Source organism: Neomonachus schauinslandi, chromosome 3, assembly GCF_002201575.2.
Source record: "Neomonachus schauinslandi chromosome 3, ASM220157v2, whole genome shotgun sequence".
NCBI classification, from domain to species: domain Eukaryota; kingdom Metazoa; phylum Chordata; class Mammalia; order Carnivora; family Phocidae; genus Neomonachus; species Neomonachus schauinslandi.
The window spans coordinates 76643804-76666294 of record NC_058405.1 but is presented as its reverse complement, the minus strand read 5'-3'; the positions used below and the strand labels follow the sequence as shown (position 1 = coordinate 76666294).

Here is a 22491-nt window from a genome sequence, read left to right as displayed (position 1 = left end):
TCTTAACTAAATCAGCACCTAATAAACCCAGTATATATCAAATACTTTATACTCAATCATAAAAAAAGAATGTGCTAAAATTCCAATATAAAATATAATAAAAAATTCTATCCTAAATATTGCCAATAAATACACCTATATGCATATATCAAAACGTTATATAGGAAGATACTAAGTTTGATTTTCAGGAAATACCAGTTACAATAATTTGATATGTACATTTGCTTTATTAAAAGTATGGCACTTAATATAATAGCAGAAATAATTACATAGCTTCACATCCAGAAGCAATACAATAGTCGAGGCACAAACATTCCTTATTACCATAAAAGTAAAAAAGTTTTCATATGTTCCATAAGCCCTTAATTGCATAAAATTTATATTCAGCATCATTTACAGCCAGCACACTTATATAAACTAATTATCATTACCTTTCATTTACATTCTGCAAAAGAAATATGCCAAAGTACAGTATAGTAGGACACTCAAACAGGATGAAAATCAAATGTCAGTTCTGAATCATTCATGGGGAAAATGCAAGCTGACAATTCCTCTTTTATAAGCTACTGGATATTGTCACAATGATTTTACACTTTTTTTTTTTTAATGTTTTCAAAGTAAAATCCAAAAAACTCCACTAAGTGCCATGTTGAAAGAAGAGATTTTTTTTTTTAACTGCAGCACCTTTTAGACAACGAAAGATTGCATCCTGTTCAATCACGCTATACAAATTATGATATTTGTGGAAAATATGTACAAACAGAAAGCAAATGTTCTAACCGTTGATAAATGTTGTTTTGGTAAGCAGTTCTTGGACGCAATATTAACATCTGGTGATAAGAACTGCCACCATTTTGAGTTTTCCATATGTTACCTTCATGAAATAGGAAGCCTGTAAACATAAAGTGTAAAAAACCATTTAAAATAAAGATGTAAAGTGCACTCAGTGCACCCTAAGAAGTACTATCTGCATACTCTTAATCAAGTAATATTCAGGATTAAAATACTGTACCATTTTATAAATGTACTGAGTATTTAAGATGTAAAATTGCAACAAATTCATAATCAGATCCAGCTGATAATAATGCATCCAAAAGAGGATCCAATTAAAGAAGTGATCAACGCCAAAGACTTAATTCCCCTTATTTGTTTAAACCAATGATATGTCCAGTGTTTCATTAGCTCCTTCAAAAACACCATGTTAAAAACAGAAAAGTAACTCCATCCTGATCACAGACATACACAGACTCTTATCTAACAAACCGCTAAGCTTTGGTTACATAAAGTGCAGTTCAATAATGGGCCATCCTAGCCATTCAAATACATCTAGCAATTCTGCAGCTCACCATCTTCAAAATAGTTCTCTTTCAGATTCAGGCAGGGTCCTCCATTGATTTTCACATTAACAACAGCCCCGAAGTTCTTCCCAGCGATCTGCAACGTGCTTTATACAATTCTTAAAGAACTGGCAACGAAGCCTAAGGAAGTAGAGCACTTCACATTTGAGCTATGACACAGTCAAGCTCTAGCTCTGCTTTTTTTTTTTTTTTTTAAATACCTTCACACTTTTTGTTGTATAAAATTTTCAAGTTTTATGATGATACAGGCAGTACATTCCATCACCCTCATAGCAACCTCAGAAGTGAACCTGTCATTTGGGATCTGTGGGAAAGGAAGCAAATCAGGGTATCTTGTTTTTAAACTGTCCACACCATAAGCCTCCAATGTGTGGACGTCATTTGTCAGTCCTTCAAGCTGCTGACTGTACTCCTCTATTTTCTGTGCAAGTGCGGTGGGCTTGACATCCTTATCAGACTTCCCTCTCATGGCATAGTCAGCGGCGATCAGAGCTAATTTGGTAGAGAGGTGACACTTAAAACACACCCACTCGTTGGCATTTTTATGAAGGTCATTCCTGGCAGCTGAAAAATTGGCTCTGGCTTGTCTTAACCATCTCCGTGCCTCAACTGGATTACCAACTGACTTGAAAGTGGGGGGAACGAAGAACCTCTGAGAGTAAGTCTGGCCAGCTGAAGGTGTGCTTTTTTCTTTATTTTGTTGTTGCCTTTCAGATTTATGGCTTGTTGCTTCTTGATTCCACGAAGTATAAAATCTCTGAAATGAGTACTTGTCTGACTGAAACCGGGATGCCGAGGTTGAAAATGTCCGCCTTGAGGCTCTGTCTGCATTTTGATCTAGAAAAGCCTGTTTCTCTAGTCTGTTGATTTCGTTCTGCAAATGTTTAAACACTTCATTAGCAATGTCGTGATTCTCTGGGTTTTTGTCGGGGTGCCATTTCAAATACAACCGCCTAATAATCTTTTTTCTTTCAGATTCTGGAAGCTTCCAAGCTTGCTCCACCACTGATGTCACTTCTTTTAAGATTTCTGGTAAAGAATTCACCTTGAGCTTTTTGGGGGAATGATGTTTTGAAGAAGAGGTCTTGTGGCTCTCTCTACCGGAGAAAAGAGGAGGGATGCTTCGTAGACCAGGGGCTACGAACTCGGTGGGGCTGGTGGGTGTAGAAGGGGCACTGTCTCTGCTCTGAGAGCTTTCCTCGGGCCTTGAAAACTTATACAGATCGAGAGAGCTAACTATTTTATATTCACTATAGCCAATATCAATCTGATATATCTTGCCCAGAAAACTAGAATTATCAGCATCTTCTCTTTCAACTTCTTGTACAATAATCGCGTATGTGTATGTTGGCTGGTATGATCCATAGATATCACCACCTTCGGCATCGACAAGGTACCCAACATACTCTCCTGGGTAAAAAACATTCATTGGATCCATAAGCAGAGTATAATGGATTTCAGCAGGTATTGGGGTGCCGGGCATTGGAAGTTCAAGTTTTGATGGTTCTGAAGAGTCATATTTTACTCCTAAACTGTCAAGCTTCTCACTGATCCTGTAAATATCATTGCATCCTAGCATTGCAATTAAATATGAGGTGTCAGAAATCAAATTGTCCGTTGCCGACTTCAGCGTCATTGCCAATGCTAACAAGAAGTTAATGTCCTTACTGTCTGAGTGCTGTATGTATAGCAGAATGACTGCATTACCAAATCTCTTCAGAAAAGCAAAAGTTTCACTTCTACTGTGGGGAATAGGATTAAAACCTTTAACTCTTAATGTTGTTTGAAGCTTTTCAAAACAGGACACTTTCAATCCTTCTCTTAGGGCTTTGCAAAGTCTTATGGCTTTTTCTTCATTGGCCAGGAAAGCATTATCATTTTCATGTTTCATAATTCTAATCAGTCCCGTGATGAACTGTTCAGAAGACAAGAGTAACTGCAATCTGCCCTGAAGAGAACACAACGCTCCAAACTGACAAACTTTGGGAGTCTCTTCATCTAACTGCTCTTCAAGTATACTGCTCAGTAAACGGGGTCTAAGTTTTTGAGGAAAGAGCATTATCAATTTAGTATGAAAGCCATGGTCCTTCCCTAAGTAGCACTGGCTAAGGTCAACCAACATCTGCACACCAATATTCCCCTGGATTCTACTTTTGTAATGTGGTGCGTCATCAAACACTAAGATGCTGGACTTCACCAGTCTGCCATCCTGGCTTGGAAGGTAAAGTGCGAGGTCTCGTACATTCTCCAGATCACCTCTCACCTTGACTGAATCATTCTGCAGACTCTTGAACAAGCCAGAAACTACTCTCTTAACTGTGCGCATTTCATTAGGATCTAGCTGTTTTCCTTCAGAATTTTTGAATATGCGACTCAACACTTCAACATATTGCTTCGTTGAAATAATATCTTCGGTCCCTAGATGTTTAAACAATTGGTGAAATGTGCCCAGTTCTAAAGGTAGCTTGTACAAGTAAGGTTTAAAATCAGATTCATATTCTAGATTTATCACTACCTCCTCGGGCTTCAGGAGTTTCCAACCATCTTCTACCATCACAAAAGCAACCCCCCGCAGTTGAAACCGAAACTCCCTTTTTTCTGCACTGAGAAATTCATATATGCTCCTTAAGACCTTTGCTCTAGTTTTTACCATCTCTTCATCCAAAGTAGTTATGTTGCATATGTTTCTACAGTTATTAATGACCTTATCAAGAGGAGGATCCAGGTTCACATTAAGCATGCTTAAAACTTGTTCGAGCTGTTCTTGTGGACCAAGTTCACTACCTTCTTGTTCTCTGATACTCAAGGGTGTGGCTTTCTCTGGAAGAATAGGGCAGGACGTCCAAAGGAGCTGGAGCACATCACACTGCTTAAATTTGGGGTTTACCTGTGCTCCATTGAACTTTATGAGAGGAAGTGTTCCATTGACCTCTTGGTACTGAGGATGAAACCTAATGAATTCGGCGGGGGCCCGCTCAGGACACAAGAATGGTATTAAAGAAAGTTCTTTCAGGAAATTTCCAGATAATAAATCCATTCGTTCTTGGAATATATGATGGAGCAGGATATCAACTGTATTTTGCAATGTTTCCTTAGACCAGTTTTCCGTATTAGCTCTCACACTGATTTCCTTAGCAAATTGCAGCAACTGCTGCTGGGAAAGTATGTATTTCAGTCCGATGTTTCGTAAGAATTCCACCCACGAGGTCATAAACGTGGCTTGATTTTTGGGCTTTATAAGTTGTTCCAATTTTTTAAAGAAGTCCTTAGGAATAAACAATTTTTCGGGAAGCATAACTTCAAAAACTCTCACTGTTCTATCATAGAAATGTTTTGCTTGCTTTAGTCGACTGTTAGCATCATGGATTATCAATAAACTTTCCAGTTTTTCAAAAAGTTGTTCCTTGATTTCTGACAGTTCCTCAATACTTGATAATCTATTCTTAAGATAGATCAAGTGCTCTAATTTTGCATCATATGAGAGATTCTCAATTTTTGGTAAAAGGTGTTTCAAGTATACCTCAAGATCATCTACAGGCACACAGCCAAGCACCTCATATAGTTCTTTTAGGTGTATTTTTTCTTCAAGAAATGCAGACGACGATGATTGTGTCCATTTTTCCACTTCAGTTGAAGGGATACTTTTTGTGAGTACATAGCATGTTCCAAATTTTGCAATGCTCATATAGCGACCACTGATGGATTTGTAGCATGGAAGAGACTTCAAAATTTTTATGTCATCTTGGGACATCAAGTGACTCAAATTGCAGTTGAAATACATCAAAAGGGCTTCAAAGTCATTTTCTACTAATTTTTCAGTTCTAAATGTTGAAGTCTGAACCATGTAATGTACAGCCCTTAAAATGCTTGTGGGGCTCTCTATGTTTGCTGTGTGACATGACAACAGAGGAACAAATGCACTGTCTTTGGAGCAGATTTTGTTCAAGGCAAGTTGAATACAGCCAGCTTTCATGAGAGCATGAAAAACTTTATCACTTTGGGCATTTGGAAAAACTGCAATGTGCATGAGACTCAAAGGAAGTAGAACGTCACCTTCAGGAACTACAATCTGGTTGGCTGAAATGGTGAACTTCATTCCAGGAAGCAAGGCCCAGTCTTTTAGGGTATCAACAACAATGTCAAATGTTGGTTGTGTTTCTTCTTGATCTTCTTTCACATTTACAGACTCGCTGATGAAATGCCATGCATTCTTAAGCCAAGACTCACTTGCAAAATTGTCCTTCCACTTTGTACAATTTTTGGTCTTATACTCACGAGGCAGCACAGAAGATAACAAATCCGCAAAGCTGGAAATGTCAAACACTTTTGCCACCTTACAGTTCAATAAAATACTACTGTATTTCAAATATAACGTATTCATGAACAAGTCTTTGCGGGATGGAATCAACTCATGATATGTTGTCAGAAACTTGGGTCGTTTCGCATCAAAAGTTTGCAAAACACTGTCTAGTGTAATGAGAAGGGGCAGTCCCTCCACTTCAATCTCATTTTCTTCTGCATCCTTAAAACAATAGTCCACTAAAAGTTTTAAACTATGAAAAAGCTTTAGGTTAGTCTGCTGGAGGCGACAAGGCAGCTTCCCAATGTGGCAGTTGGTGTCAGGAGAAGAAAAGGTCATTAAAAAAGCCCTAACATCAGCAGGAGTGATGTAACTGACAGGAATATCTGCGTCTATAAGACAGTGGTATAGATTGGCAGTTTCATCACAGTTATAAACCAAGTTGAAACCAATTTCTAAAAGTAGGTGTTTCAGTCTGTAGACATTCTCCGCTACGGTCTTGCGGGTTGTGATGTTATAATCTGCATTTTTAAGGTGTTGTAATTCATCCTGCAGTAAGTTGTCAAAAAATGGTCTGATTTTATTTGAAGTAGACATATTAATCCAGGTAATTATAACTGCAGAGTGTAAATCTGAGCCATCAATATTTGGAGCCCGTACAACAGGGAGAAGACGTTTCATGTCTTCGTGAATGCAACTGTAAAGAGCTTTCACTAGACAATATAAATCTGGTTGTAGGTCAAGCCTGTTAACTGGGAAAAATGATAAAAACTTCTTTAAAGTATCCTTTACAACATGAATAGGCGTGCTCTGTAAAACTGATAATGTTGGGTCAGAACCAGGGAAATAGCGCTTTTTCAGCTGGATTAGTAATTCAACGTATGCAGGCGCTATTAATGCTGTCATTAAACTGTTATTCCAGTCACTGCGAACACCAACTCCATTATCGTCCCGCCACAGATTTCTCCTGGCTGAATCTAGAGCAAAATGGCCGTTCACATGAAATGGTAATCCCGTCTCCAAAGAGAGGGGCAAGAAACAGAAGGCCCTGTGGGGCTTTTTATAGTTGTGAGTAATGCAGGCAGCCACTCCGCCACGTGGGAACAGAGTGATATCTTGGTTCTTGTGAGCCGATATAACACTCTTTGACACTTTTTCCATACTTGAAAAACCTGACCTATTACAAATGAGCCATGTAGTAAGATTTCCTTCGGAGTCTTCAGTATCCATAGTATAGGTTATCTGTTGAACTGGTATGTCTTTGAGCTGTCTCTTTTTAGTAACACTATCGATGACAGATGCATGAAATTGCTTCCTTTTCAATCTGTCCCCGTCAGTGATTTTGCCCTTTACAGAATACAGCACATTCAGAGCTCCAGTACCTTTATCTATTTCACAAATAGAAATCTTTTCCATGTGGTTAAGAAACATTAAAAGTTCTGCCCCATCTGACCGCAGTTTGTCCAAAAGATTCTGGACCATTCTATCTGATGATGGAACTGAAGAAATTTCTGAAACCTTTGCCATTTCTGCATTACGAAGAGGAAATCTAAACATTGTGCAATTATCCAATTTAAAGTGAGTTCCCAGATAAAGATCCAGCACATCTGAGAACTGTGTCCGAAAATCTGCATCCAAATCTCTGAACATGCGTCCGGGACTAACAGATGTGGCTCCTGGTGCATATCTGGCATGAGGATCAAAAATACAAAGGATGTCATTGCCAGAAATAAAAGAAGGACAGTCTGTAATATGATACACAGAATTGAATCCTATCCCATACTGTCCAGTTTTACAAGGATTTCCTTCTTTGGTGCCTTTTCCAAGATTCTGAATTCCTCTGACATCATCTTCTGTAAATGGTTGGTTGTTGTACACACAGAGTGCTGGCCCTTGCAGTGGGGCCCACTTATCATCAAATATTCTATCAACTGGATGCTGTCTAGGATCAAACACAAAACAGATTTCTGTGGCCTTTGCATCATCAGCATTTTGAAGAAGTTCCTTCAACATTTCCTTTTCTGAAGGATAGGCGTTAAGGATACTCTTAATTCTGCTGGTCAATTTTTCTTTCTGCCCAAATTCCGTGCCAAGCGTGGTAAAACAGATGTTGGATGCATACCGCTCTAAGGCTTTATGTCGCTTTGGGACTGCTCCTAGCTTTACGGCTACTTCCCTGGGTATATCAGCATGACAGTATTTTACGGTGGTGTCCTTTACTTTTATCCAGGGACAATCGTTGTAGCATAAAGATTTAGCAGGGAGAAGCTTAAGATTAGTATCTGGCAGTAATATCTTGCCATAATTTTTCTCACAAAATTCTTGTTTCTTTTCTCTGATGAGACTCCATATTCCTTCACTAATTATTCGCCGGCAAAGCTGAAAATTCTCTTCTGTTATTTGCTTTGTTCCTTTCTCTTGATCAATAGATTCCAAAACAAGGGCAAAATCTTCAACAGTAAATGACTGCCTCACACCCATGCTTTCAAAAAGTTCACGGAAATTATTTTTGTACTTATTAGGCAGCTGATAAAGGTATGGTGCAGCTTCAAAATTCAAATGAAAAGAAACTTTCTCCGAGTCAACATATGCATTCTCAACTAGGATGAAGCTGAAGGGTTTTAACTTTTCAACAATTGATAATTTAATGATTTCATTTTGCATCATTGCATCATGAAGGTATTTGTAGCAGGCATTGGTGATATTCTCCTGGTATAATGTAATTCCATCATCAACTGATTTTGCAACTTCTTTCAATTGGTTCACAACCAGATCAACTGTTGGCTTCCTTAGTAGCCCCAAAAACTCCTTAACAGCCAATGACACTGAACCACAACCTCTGAAGGAATGTGAGTTTTCATTTAGAATTGGTTGCAAGAGACAAACTATATCTTGATGCTCAGCTGTATAAAGGTCAGTTGCTGCAAACATAGTTTCAGGCTTAAAACTGTTCCCTTTCCAGTCCAAAGAAAATCCTGCTGGCTTTGTTAGAAATGGAAGGAAGGGGATTGTTTGATATTTTGTGGCAAAATCCTTTGCTCTAGGATCCCTTATTTTTAGTTTTTCATCGATGAGACTTAACAGGATACTACTTCTTAGACAAGCAGCAGCATGATCACTTTTATTAATTTCGGCCACAGATTGTGCCCGTTCCAGCATGTCATCCCATAAAATGTCATCTTTTGCCATGCCTAACTGAACCAGCTTAATCAAAATAATAGGATTAAGATAATCCTGAGTAGAACCATAAGGAAACCGTCCATCTTTAGTATCAAATAACTTTGCAACTCGTCCTTCAGGGTGGATTAACCTTGATGGTAAAACCAAAGGATGCCCCTCTAAAGAGCAAGGAATACAGGGAGTAACACGAAGAATTCCTGAGAATTCATCAATTTTTTCATTTAGAACAAAATTCATTAAAGGATCTCTGAGTTCTGCTTCAATTTCTTGAATATTTGGGAAAAACACTTCTGAAAAAAACTGCTTCTCTGAAAATGTATTTTCAAGCAGTATCTGTTTGCAGCCAGCTTCTTCAAATCCTGATTTTACTGAAGAAGGAAGTTCAACAGCACAAAGGTTTTTTGACCCAGTCTTCTTGAGGTATTTCAAAAATATCTTGAAGGCTGCTGGACCAACATCTTTTCTTTTAAGTATAGAGTCATCTAGAAATCTCACATTCTTCATGGAAACCCACGTGGATCCATCAGAGAAGACTCTGGTCAATTCTTTCCCTTTTCCATGAGCTATATCTTCATAAAATCCTTGGCAAATTACAGAAAAATCATCATGAACTAATTCAGGATCAGGCCACACTGAGTAGTAAGTATAATCCATTAGTTCCCCATTAGTGGCCAAGTCACGCAGGACACTGAGCGCCTCCAAGTAAGCTTTCACAATAACGTGCCTCATGAAGGTGGTATTCCATCGTCCTTTTGTGTCCGTCTTCCAGATTTCTTTTCTATTTGAAGTAACAGCAAAACACCCATTGATGTGAACTGGCAATCCTGTTTTGATTCGTAAGGGTAAATAGCAAAATACTTCTCCAACATGTGGTTTCACAGCCCACTTCCGGTCCTGGATTTCAGACAGCAGAACTCCCACTGCCCCACAAGGAACCAGCCCTAGTCTTCGTCCACTTTCATTCAGGGAAAACTTGAGAGCCTCTCCTGTATCCATGCAGGTGCATATAAGCCACGTGGTATACTCTACTGTTTTTTGTGGCAGCTCATCTGATGGCTTTTTCAATTGGCCAGACTTAGCCATTTCAAAGAGAGCAGTCAGGTCATCATCCGGACCTCTGAAAAGTGGCGACTGTAAATCAGCAATCCTTCTGAACACATGGTGAAATTCTTCAACGGTGATCTGAAGAATGCAAGATGACTTCGGTGCATCAGCAGGAAGCTTTTTATTACTGCTGGTGCAAGTCTTCATGAGCCTAGCAGCTTCTTTTAAAACACTTAAGACAGGTGCGCTCAATGCTTTGGAAGAGCAGGGGTTTTTTTTAATTATTACCGTGTCTTGTGCCAAGTTGGGATTGGTTTCCTCAATTTTCAAGTACTTCAAGTACATTGAGTTCACACTCTGAGTGAAAATGATAAGCCGGTGTCCACAGAGACTAAATTCATCCACAAGAGAATAAATATCTGCTGTATTGTAGCAGGTACTACTAACTTCACTCACTTTCGCTTCCTGTTGAGTTCTAAAGGACAGTCGGAAAAGAGTTCCACTGTAGCTGTAAGGTGCTTCTACAGTCAAAGGTAACTGACAGCCAAAAACATCTATAAATGGTTTGAACTGATTAGGAAATTTCCTCAGTCTTTTCTGTTGTTTACTCCAATTAATTTTGATCCCAGGATTAGATTTGTCTTTAATGTGTTTACTGATGTGGTTTATGTTTGGATCAAACATTATCATGAATTCTCGACTCATGATGATGGGAATGTCGGTGATATGGTACACGGAATTAAATCCAAGACCAAATTTTCCAACTTTGTCAACCTCTTCCCTCTTTAAAGATTCTCCTAGCCTAGTGATGTTCACAAAATCTGAATCTGAGAACTGAGAATTATTGAATGACCACAGAGCAGGTCCGTGGCAAGCCGCCATGCCTGGGTCCAGCAGATTCTCTCGAATGTCCATATTTCTTCGCATATCAATCATGAAACTGCATTCTGTTGCATTTGCATCATCAGCATTTTGAAGTAGTTCTTTAAAAATGTCTGACACTGAAGGGTATTCTTCCAGAATATTTTTAATTCTTACAGTAAGTGGCTCCCTCTGCCCTGACTGCTCAAATCCCATGTTTTCAGGATTAATCAGTCTTGTGCTAAGGCAAGGTACTTTCAGCCATTCTGCAGTTTTCATAGGTATGTCCTCATGCACCAGAATGATTGGTTCCACCGAATCTTCCAGTAAGTCATTGAGGTCATCAACTTTGATGTCACAATAACAGCATTCATGAATTGGCTTCATGATAAGTTTAGAAGGATTTTTGCTATGATGTATGGGAACCGGTGTATTGGGGCTTGCTGGAATCTGATTGCTGTAAAGCCATCTGATGATATTCAACATAAGATGAAGATTTTGTTTGCTTTCTTGATCACTGAGATCTTGGTCACTTTTGAGATACACCTTTTGAATGACCATGGAAATATGATCTGATGTCAACTCCTCTATCGAACCACAGACCTTAAAGAGTTGGTGGAATTTTGCCATGGTTTTAGGCACACTATGCAAATAAGGCTGAAGGTCAAGATCATGGAATGGTTTTATCACAGCTTGGGCAAGGGGACAAAATTTTTTGCCAGTCCAAACCCATGGAAATTTTAAGGCTCTGAAAGCATCCTTCCCTTCATTTAAATGATCATGCATGAATCCATAAATTTCAAGCAAAATGTGCTGAAACTGATAGTAGTCTTCATCACTAAAGGTTTTCGAAGTATACCAATCAACAACAATTTTAAAGTGTTTTAAGACAGCACTGATGCTAGGTTTGGTGAAGATCCCTAAAGCTCTCTCCAAGTTAATATGGACACTCTCAACAAGGGGAAGTGACGAGCCAACCAGAATCGCATGGGCTCCATCACACATATCTGGCGGGGCACAAAGGTTATAAACATCTCCCTTCCAGACTAAAGAGCCTGGATAGTTTGGTGGCCTTTCCTTGCAAGCTGGAACCCATTTTATTTTCTTCAGGGTCATCTTTCCTTCAGACGACTGTAACAGTGTATGATTCTTGTTTAAAACCAGTAAGAGTGTTTTGGCTTTCTTTAGAAGAACATCCTGATTTGGACAAGAACTGACCTGTAAGGCTTCAATTTTTTTTGCTACTTGCACAACATCATTCTCTTGGAGACTGGCTTCGTTTTTTAGACCAATCTGTCTTAAAGAGTGAAGAATATCTGGTGAGGTAAAAACTGAAGGTGGGAAGCAAGTTTCCTCTTCACTGTAAAAGAGATCCTTTAGTACTTCTATATCAGGATCAAAGAGTTCACTGGCTGACACCATCTGTTCCTGTGAAATCTGAATGAATTTTAATGGCATTAACCAGTCAAGCACATTCGGATTCTCATTTTTCAGAGAGGACAGATTCTCAAGGGTCCATAACATAAGGTGTGTTACCTCATCGTGTGAATAAAATGCATTTTCAATATCTTTTAAAATGAGCTTTAGGCAATTAGTGGTCTTTAACTTCTCTATTTTCAACATGTTTGCCAAGCGAATAGTAGCTTCGTCGCTGCTGTCTATTACTGAAACAGAGAGTCGGAGATCTGGGGGAAGTTTGGCAGTATGGTGCAAGACCTTACAGCCTTTTAGTTTTATGTAAGAGGAAATTCCCTGATTAGATAAATGGTTAATTCGCTTGAATATCGGCAATTCCTGAATTATTCTTTTCTCTTTTTCACTGCTATCAGTTAGACCAGCTAAAAACTTCCTTAGGGCCTCTTTGTGTGGGGGAAGTAGCGAAGCTATCTGATTACACAATTTTGGCAACGGCAACTTCTCCATTATCTGCAGAACAGCACTCGGTAATGGTGAGTGAATGTATTTTTTAATAAGTGGATGCTGTATGGAGGCATCTAATTTTTTAAGGACAATCCCTCCAAGTTTTTGTACAATGTCTGCTAAAAATTCAGGAAGCTGTGCTTCAGATTCATCATCTAAAATGACTAATGATGGAATCCTGAGTCTAACGAGTTCCACACACGTCTGACCTTCGCCTAGTGTAGTTCTGGGGAGAAGTGGCATCTCATCAAATAAAGTCAAATCCTCTGAAAAATGTATATAGAGATTCTTCCAAACCATTTTAAGCCATGAAACAGATGGGTGATTTTTGTCTTCATCAAATGGGTACCACTGAACAATCAACTCTCTGCCAGGCCAGAATGTATTCATTACTTCTTTGATAAGACGTGCAAATCGTTCTGGATTTAGAAGCTGCAGCTGAGTACATGGTCTCCCTGTAAATCATACACAGAAATGTTATAAATACATGTAACACTCTACTGTAATTTACTGAGCTTTCTATTCTTGCAGATTACATAGTACAACAAAGCCATTTTTAGAAGATTTAAGTACACTGTAAAAATGCAAACATTCAGCATACCTGGGCTAAAATAATTTTTATGTAACGACAGAGAATCTACAGATACACTTATATTTACAATGACTTAAGAGAGAAATAATTCTCTTTGGAAAGTGCTTATTTTAAATAAATATTTAAAATGCATTTGCGGGGCGCCTGGGTGGCTCAGTCGGTTGAGCGACTGCCTTCGGCTCAGGCCATGATCCCAGGGTCCTGGGATCGAGCCCCACATCGGGCTCCCTGCTCTGCGGGGAGCCTGCTTCTCCCTCTCCCACTCCCCCTGCTTGTGTTCCCTCTCTCGCTGTGTCTCTCTCTGCCAAATAAATAAAATTTAAAAAAATAATAATAATAAAATAAAATAAAATGCATTTGCGTGTATTTTTAAAATGATCCTATGATGTTTTACAAATGGAATCAACATGGAAAGTGATTTTTAGTGGTTTTCTGTCCACAAATAAAAACATCAAAGAAAATGTAGCTAAAGCTTAACTAAGTACCATTCTATTTAAGGGTAAGCAATTTGTAAGCAAACCCAATATGAATTTCCTTCCTTCGTGTTTCCAGGATGGGAACATGGCTGCACAGGATGAAGAGAGGGGCATGAGACTGAAGTCCCTGTCTCAGATGACCAACACTCTCTGAAGCTGAGGCAGCGAGGGGACTTACAGACTTTCCTTCCACTCACTAAAACTAGATGTGTAAGGTAGGTGTCAAATGAATTCTCTCTGGAAAAAGGATGGGGATGAAGTTCTGGTCCCAAGACTGCTCCATTTACATGCCCAAGTAGGGACGATATTCACAGCTTTTCCAAAGAAGCTTTTACCTAGCTACTTATTACTTATTATACTCTTCGGAGCCCTGGGATTTTGCAGAAATGCCTCAGGGACAAGGGATGGGAGCAGGTGCGCACTGCTGCGAAAGTGGGGCTTGTCCCCCACCAAGCAACTCTACTTCTAGATGTTTTATAAGTGAGGAGACTAGTAAGATTTTGTCTAGGGAAAAAGATTTTTAACACTGGTCCAGAAAATAACATTATTTCTAAGTGCATTTTATGTTTCAGAGTATTTAAAATACCAATAGGGAAAGATTTTTCAAGAACACTATATACCTATAGGTATGTGTTAGCTCATGGGGAGAAATAAAAAGCATCTCAAATTTGATCTTATGGAAAACTAACAATTTTCTTCCTATGTACATACAATTTCTAGACTCTTAAAAGGCTAATTTAAAAAAATTATAAAAGAGGGCCTCAAGCCTTTGAAACTTTGATACATAACTAATATTTAACCAAGAAAGGACACCCTTATTTCACAGTCTTACACGTTGGGAAGATGACTTTACCTTCTACCAAGAAAATTTTCTTCCATGCTACAATAAGACATTTTAAAATTACTGCCACAGAAATTTAAGCAAGGGCACAATTTTGCAACTTCTGGAAGATGTCAATACCCAAATTCTGAATATCTTCAGTTTCTACATGTGTGATTTAGGGTAAATCAAGTAGTATTTAAGAAATCATAAAATCTTGTCAGTAGTCTGACCACTATAGTCTCCTTTACCTATGAGTCCCATTAAAATATAATTTTTTATAATTAAGTTTTAACAACAATGTTCTAAAAAAAAAGCTGACTGAATTGAATTAGTAGAATATCCAAATCATAAGTAAGGCAAGGATATAATACCAAAGATACAAAAAAGAGTTAGAAATTAAAATTCAGAACACTATGAAAACAAAACATTAAATGTGCACCACACTGTGCTCTATGTTAATAATTGCCACATGACGTGCATTTTGTAGATAATGCTGTCTAGTATCCTCATGTGAAACTAGCAATTTATAAAACTATACCCACCTTCAGGAAAAATATCTAATACTAATGTATAACTAAAAAACCGAGAAAACACCCACAATACATATAACATGCAACTAACAGGCCAGTCATGCTTAACTGAAAAAACATAAGGGAAAGTAAAGGAGAGAGAAAATGAAGTTAAGACACAATTCTAGGTACCCAGAGGGATTCAATCTGAAGTCCTGATTTCTATTTAGTTTGTATTTAAGCCTTTAGCTTTTCACCCTAAAGCAGAAATGTTAACACAGAAAAGTCTTCATATCTTAGGTTAGAAAGCCATTGAAATGATAAAGCACCTCCAACAGTATCGGCAAAACAATTTTTATAGCATTTTAATAAATGACTGTGTTTTTGTTGCCCGAGCCTCGAAAATCATCAGCACTGTCAAAAGAGGTCAACTTGACAGTACTGAAAGTGTTCCTGGAGACAGAAATGTTTTATCTAAAGTATGATTAGACATGATTATTTCAGAAATAACTTTTCTAAGAGTAGTTTTTGCTTTACTATCGATCTGTTCAAAATAAAAAACATCAACACACTGAATCACTCTTTAAAGACTGCACTATGTTTTTTGTTTATATTTATTCGCATGTTTATGTTCAGTCCTACCCGAGAGAGATTTTTGACCCAGATGAAAACAGGATATTATAGACTACTTCAACGTTTACTTAGCCAAGAAATCTCAGCCCCGAACGCTTTTGTCAACTGGGAGCTCACCACACTTGACCAGACTCCTTCGGAGTCGCAGCCGGCTGACCCTGGGCATCAAAGGCCATCAGCACAGCAACAGCTCTTTACACTTTTCTTCTACAGAAAGGGGCAGTGGCAGCTTTGATGGATGATGAGTTCTAACTACACTCCACTGTGTAGAGCTAGCCAAATCTCTTTGTAAATACACATGTGACAGAGTGGAAGTCCATTCAGTGGTAAGCTACAGATGAGTCAAATCTTCCAAGAAACAGAAAGATGGGAAGAGAAAGGAACCAAGGAAGGAAAGGAAAGTGCGTGTCTACCCGCCAAGCACTCCATCTGGCACTGGGCAGGTCTAGCGGCAGCACCACGAGTGCTGTGGGGGTCCAGCGGAAACGTCCACTCTAACGTGGAGCCTGCCAATGTGATTCAAAAATCCACTGGTGGCCAAAGTTCTTCTCAAGAAGTCCACATTGGCATTCTGCCTTCCTAGTGTCCCTAGTGTTCATCTAGAAAAGGAGATGCCACGAGACAACAGGAGAGGTCACTGCCTTTACCCAGAATGTCCCCAGGGCATATGGTAAGTATGCAGCCTACTCCTACCACCATTTTGTTTTCCTCTTTGATTATACACGTTAAAAATATAGGATATATTAAGGTTTAAAAATATATAGTAAAAACAGCTGTGGATGACAAGCCACTTACAAGCTAGAAACCAAATTTAATATTAATAGGAATCATCAATATAACAATGACTTGGGTTCTCAATTAATTTGAGTATGGGTACAGCTTACTTCAAAGAACTGACCAACTCCAAAAATAATATTTACCATAAAAACAATTCCTGTAAAGCAAATCTTGCATCCTCTTGTTTTCCAGGTGAAACATGAACTGAGGGGAAATAATACCAGCTGAGTCAAAATATTTTTATTTTTTAAAAAAAGTCAATAAAACCACCCTGTAGGCACAGTAAGAACAATGAGCCGATTGTTCCGAGTGAAAGCTGTGTTAGCCACTTTACTTTCCTCGGTGTGCCAAGCAGAGGGTCGCTCTGCCATTCCCAGCTGCACCACGGTAAGCCAGACGCCACTGGGGCTACCAGAAAGCCTCCTCCCTTCATGGTCACGGATCCCAGAACAGGGTCCCCTCTACACTTTCTAATCTCAGCATTTGTGTGTATCATATAAGAGAGGTGCATTCATTCACACTTTTCCACTAAAAACCACAGTTTAAAATACAAATTTCAGCAGAATTCTTTTAGACCAAATGTTCTATGAAATGTTTTCAAATCATTTAAATATGGTTTTATTGTGGTATGTACAACAACCACCTATATGCCTATATTGGTATAGTTTCCTCTCTCCTTTAATAGTTATGAGCACCAGAAAAAAAAAAAAAGTTAACATTAATCTCTAGCTACTTCAGTAAATGAAAAAACAAGATTCAAAGAATCAAATGAACAAAAACATCAGGCTACAAATAAACACAACATTTAGTCAGTTACCGTACCTGAATATCCCCAGAGAAGTTGTTGTGCTAGAATATAATTAAATCCGATCTTAGAAAAAGCCAGAATTGTCACAATTTCACATGATGGCTACAATAATTATTCTACATCTTAAGATAGCACTGTCTATGGAATCTTACACATCATTATGTAAAAAGAAAAGCCATAAACAAAACTCCAAATATAGCAGAATATACATTTAAGATTTAAAAATGTATTTCAATGCAAACTAAATCTAAACTACATACTGGGTGGGAAATCTTAGTTCAGAAAGAAAGCAAAGAAGAAAGGAATATGAATTTTGTATGTATAAATTACATTTCAACAGCATAAATAGTCATTTAGTAAGTTCCCAATGCGCTTTTTGTACAGATGATTATCACGTGATATTCAGATATTCCAGATAAGAATTATGAAAGGGAAGGGCGCCTGGGTGGCTCAGTCGGTTAAGCATCTGACTCTTGATTTCATCTCAGGTCATGATCTCAGGGTCATGAGATTGAGCCCCGCGTCGGGCCCGGTGCTGGGTGTGAAGCCTGCTTGAGATTCTCTCTCTCCCCTCCTTCCACCCTTCCCCACTGCCTCTTAAAAAAAAAAAAAACTAAGAAAGGGAAGACATCTAATTTACAGAGTAAATCACTCAATAAATTGGAGTATATCTACAAAGTAAGTACACAATTTTTGGAGTATCTCCATAAAGTAAGTATAATTCGGACTCTGATAAAGAAAGGGAGGTTTTCTCATATATTTCCACTGCTTGCTTATGGTAACCACCAATAATTTCAAACATCAAAGAATCCTCCATGGCCATCTAACCCCTCCTCTGCCTGAAGCAAGCCATTTCTTTGCTCAAGTACACCTCCACAGCTCTGTGCGATGTTTGTATATTTGGGTACCTTAGGCTACACTTAGCAGCTAACACAGAGCCCACGCTCTTACCAAAGGAATTTTTTTTTTTTAAAGATTTTATTTATTCATTTGACAGAGATAGATACAGCGAGAGAGGGAACACAAGCAGGGGGAGTGGGAGAGGGAGAAGCAGGCTTCCCGCAGAGCAAGGAGCCCGATGTGGGGCTCGATCCCAGGACCCTGGAACCAGGACCTGAGCCTAAGGCAGATGCTTAACGACTGAGCCACCCAGGCGCCCCTTTACCAAAGGAATTTAAGCTCTTCTAATCTGAACATCCTTCCAATTACTTTAGAGGCATTCTGTCAGTCAATATTGACTGAGGACTAGAGACAGAGAAATAAACAAGAGACATGACCTCAGACCATGTCTTATAGTCTAATGGGAAAGGTGGGTGTTATATAAATTATTACAAATGATGAAACAGGTACACGGGTGGGGCACAAGTGCTACGGGGAGCTCCGTGTGCCATGAGGACACATGGGCCATGAAGGGACATGAGAGCGAGATGGGGGGCAAAGGAAACCATGTACACCACACCTAAGGGAGGAAAAGAACAGGCCGTCTCCCAAATATGAGAAGGATCAAGGGAGACAATAAAAGAGATTATTAATAATAATCACAACAATAGCAAATACTGATATATCCTTTCCATGTACTGGATTCCAGGCATCTTCCTAACACCCAGAAATGGAGCCACATAATGAAGGGCCTCATAAGAAATGTTAAGAATTTTGGCCTTTGTTCCAAGGAAAAAGGGGAAGCCTTTGAAAGATCTTCAGATAAGAAGTGGGAAAAAATTTAGAAAGATAATCATAGCAGTACTGTTGCTGTGTTAACTAGAGAGGCAAGGATGGATGTGGGAAGACTTTCAAAATTATTCCCGTATTCCAGGTGGACATAATGGCCACCTGAAGGAAGGTGAGGGTGCGGTTGGGAGACTTCCTAAGACAGGGCCCTTCTGTCCAACAGGTAGCTGTGAAAGGAGTAACCCAGAACATCCTCATGGCACAAATCTTGCAACAAAATCTTTGGAATATTGCCCATCTATATACCCGAGGTTGGCACCTGAAATTGCTACTTCTTCTGAAGATTTCTACATACACCCATGAGATTGTCTCTGCAATGAATACCGTAAATCATCACAAAGCAGTGTCAATGTGGACAGGTGAATGTGCCGTCCCTCCAGCCGTGATGTTTGTGGTCTTTCCCCAGAAGGTCACAGACAGAACACGCCAGCTCCCCTGTGAGGTCTCCCCAACCTGCCCCCCCTCCTCATACTGACTCTATTCTCAGTATTTGACACAGGATGCATCCCACTAAATGGCAGTATTATTTACATTGCTGTCCCCACTGGACCGTGAGCTCCTTCACTTTTATCCTTCACATTATCTCCACCTAGCACAATGCCTGGTATATAGGGGACATTCAGAAAAATGTTTACTGGGAGTCTTTGGTGATGAAACAAAGCAAGGCGTGAGGCCATATGTAATAAGTAAATATTAAAACTATTTCAAATATAAATAGGATCTTGGTGCTAACCTATCAGACACTCCTACCGTTGTCTAACTGTTTTTTCTAATTATTTCCTCCAAAACCCATGTACCCTCTCTTCTAACTATTCCCCAAATTCTGATAGTCTTAGCATTTACTCAAGTAACTTAACCGTCAAATAACTCAAAGGAAGAGGACAATATACACTCGATTATCTCACAATTATGGACAGCAAGTAAGAGGACAGAAGATACTCATCTGAAAAGTTAACAGTAAACCACAGGCCCAATCCCAGGGATTTATTTGCCTTTCCACCTTTGTGCCCCTGTCCCCTGCAAAACCATCCCCAGCCCAGCATGTGGAAGCATGAACATGTCCAACCAGACTTGCCAAGCAGGCACTGGAAATACAAGAACAAAATAAGAGATGGCCCCTGCTCTCAAGGATTTTACAGTCTAGCAGAGTAAAATTATGACCATGATAAGGCAGAGAGGACTGAATGCACTATGTACTGAGCTCCCTGAGCAGAGCAGAGGCATCCACCTCAGAGGTGCAGGGCAGGGGTGGGCGTGGGGCAGCCCATGTGAAAGGCAACCTCTTGGGAGGACACGTGTGGGCTGAAGCGTAAAGGATGACTACAAGTCAGAGGGGCAAAGTGGAGGATGGAGAGAGTGTTCTAAGCAAAAGGAACACCACGTATAAAAATACAGACATGACAAAACTTTCATTCAGGTAAAAACAATTACCACGCACCCACCTTGAAGCAGTTCCCGTGCTACATGGTGGTGACAAATGTCTCTGCTCTCATGAGGTGGATGGAGTGGTACGTTTATCAATCTACAAGTGCTTGGGATGGCGAGAACAGGAGGGGGACACTGAATGAACCAAAGCCAATGACATGGTGAGTTCACAATCACAGAAAGCCCTGTCGCCCACAGGAATAACACCAGGGCCAACCTGAAAGAATCAGTGTCCGCTGAGAATGCCAAGCAGGGTGAAGAGTGAGCACTGGAGTGAGCGAATCTGTGAGGAGGGACCCACGCTACGACGGAAGCAGCACGGGAAGAGAGAGCCTAACCCAGAGAGCCGGGAAGCAGGGAAAACAGATTTAAGGAGAGGACGAGGACTCAAGTCGCAAGAATGTTGATTTCGAGACACTTACAGTACTCCAAGTGCAAAATGATATTAGCGGCCATTTCGTCAGTGTCCTTATGCGCCCAGTATCGTGTTGAACCATACATATTACGTATGCATCATGGGATCAACAAAGTAACGACCACTGTGAGTAACACCACAACATCGCTTTTCGATAACCTGCCCTGCTGCAATACTGCAAAACTGGATAAAACTCAATTAGAAAGTTGTGACTGCCTGCCATCCTTGACTCAACCCTTACTCTCATTTCTTTAACCTTGTAATAAAGCAATCTTGCACTGGATATCATTGAATCTTGAGGGCCTCAGACAGACTCTCACAGAAGGATGTTACTGTATTACCTTGTTACTGATTGGGAAACACAGGCTCAGAGAGGCTGGCTAATTTGTCCAGAGTCACACAATGGAGGAGTCGGGTGTGAGCCCAGATGTGCATGACTACAAAGTCCCAGGCATGCAACCACTACACCACACTGCCCCTCTTAACACTGGGGTGGCAATGGAAGATGGGGCGGTCCTTCCACAGGCGTGGCGGCGGGTGCCTGGGCTGGGTGGGGATACTCAAAGAAAGTGAAAGCGAAATGGAAGAGGTGAGTGAGAGCTCCTACACTAGCCCACATTCGGGGATAAAATCAGGAATAGGAATTCACAAATAATTCTGGGAAGCAGGCAAAGAAGCATAAGGACACCAAAAAAGAATGGTGCCATAAAAGCCAAGGCATTCAGAAAGGGCATGAGCAACAGAATCTAAACTTCAGAGAGATCAGATAAAGGCAACAACAAAAGTCCACTGGATTTAAGTCATTAATTGATGACCTCAGCCAGGCAATTTTATTGGAAATCTAGCAGAAGCAAAGGTTCATTTGCAGTGATAACAGATGAGGAGGAAGAGGTACAGACCATAAGCATATCCTACTCTTTCTAGAAGCTGGACCAGGACAGAATGCAAGAAAGGGAATCGAAGTCAAGTTTGTTCTGTTTTCCCCAAAAAATGGAAAGTTTGAAACAATGTTTAAAGCTAACAGTGAAGGGGCAGTGGAGGCAAACAGTGAAAATACAAGCAGTTACTTAATATTTAGCTCAGGATTCTAAATGGGATACAAGTAAAACTATCAAATAATAAGACAGATTTTACCTGAGCAATGAAATTAGAGAAGTACCCACTGTAAAGAAAAAAACCTCATGTTTCAATTCTAGGCAGCAGTACTTTCAAAACTGGGCAATCGGTTGTTACTGATAATCAGTAAACAGAAGTCCACAGCGCTCTATGTCAGCAAAACAGCCACATAATCATTATTTAGAGCAAAAAAAGATAAAATAATAAATAAAAAATTAAATGTTGTTTATGTGTGATGTTCCCTACCATATGAAGGGAGCTCCATAAATAGCACATGGGCTCTGTTCTCCCACACTCACTAATGCCCTCCGTCTGCCCCACGCCACCAGAACGTGGAATAGCATATCTGATCGGTCACTTCAGAAAAGAACCTGCATGATGCCAAGAAGCCGTCAGAGGTGGCTCCTCCACACTGTGCTGGGCAACAGCAGAAGCAAGCCGCCTGCCATCAGCCATGATCTCCAACACCAGAATTATCAGGACGTCAGGGAGTGATCTGTGACGTTTATCTGCTGGACTACTCTCT

At 39.7% G+C, this 22491-nt stretch overlaps 1 protein-coding gene across 1 annotated transcript in view; it reads right to left on the bottom strand.

Annotated features, from left to right (window-relative positions):
* Positions 1 to 1355: 1355 nt before the first annotated feature.
* Positions 1356 to 22491, bottom strand: part of SACS (sacsin molecular chaperone) — a 42026-nt gene continuing 20890 nt past the window's right edge. The window contains exon 7 of the mRNA XM_021678230.1: positions 1356 to 13118. Within this exon, the coding sequence (XP_021533905.1) occupies positions 1561 to 13118 (11558 nt within the window). The 3' untranslated portion in view covers positions 1356 to 1560. The remainder of the gene's footprint in view (positions 13119 to 22491) is intronic.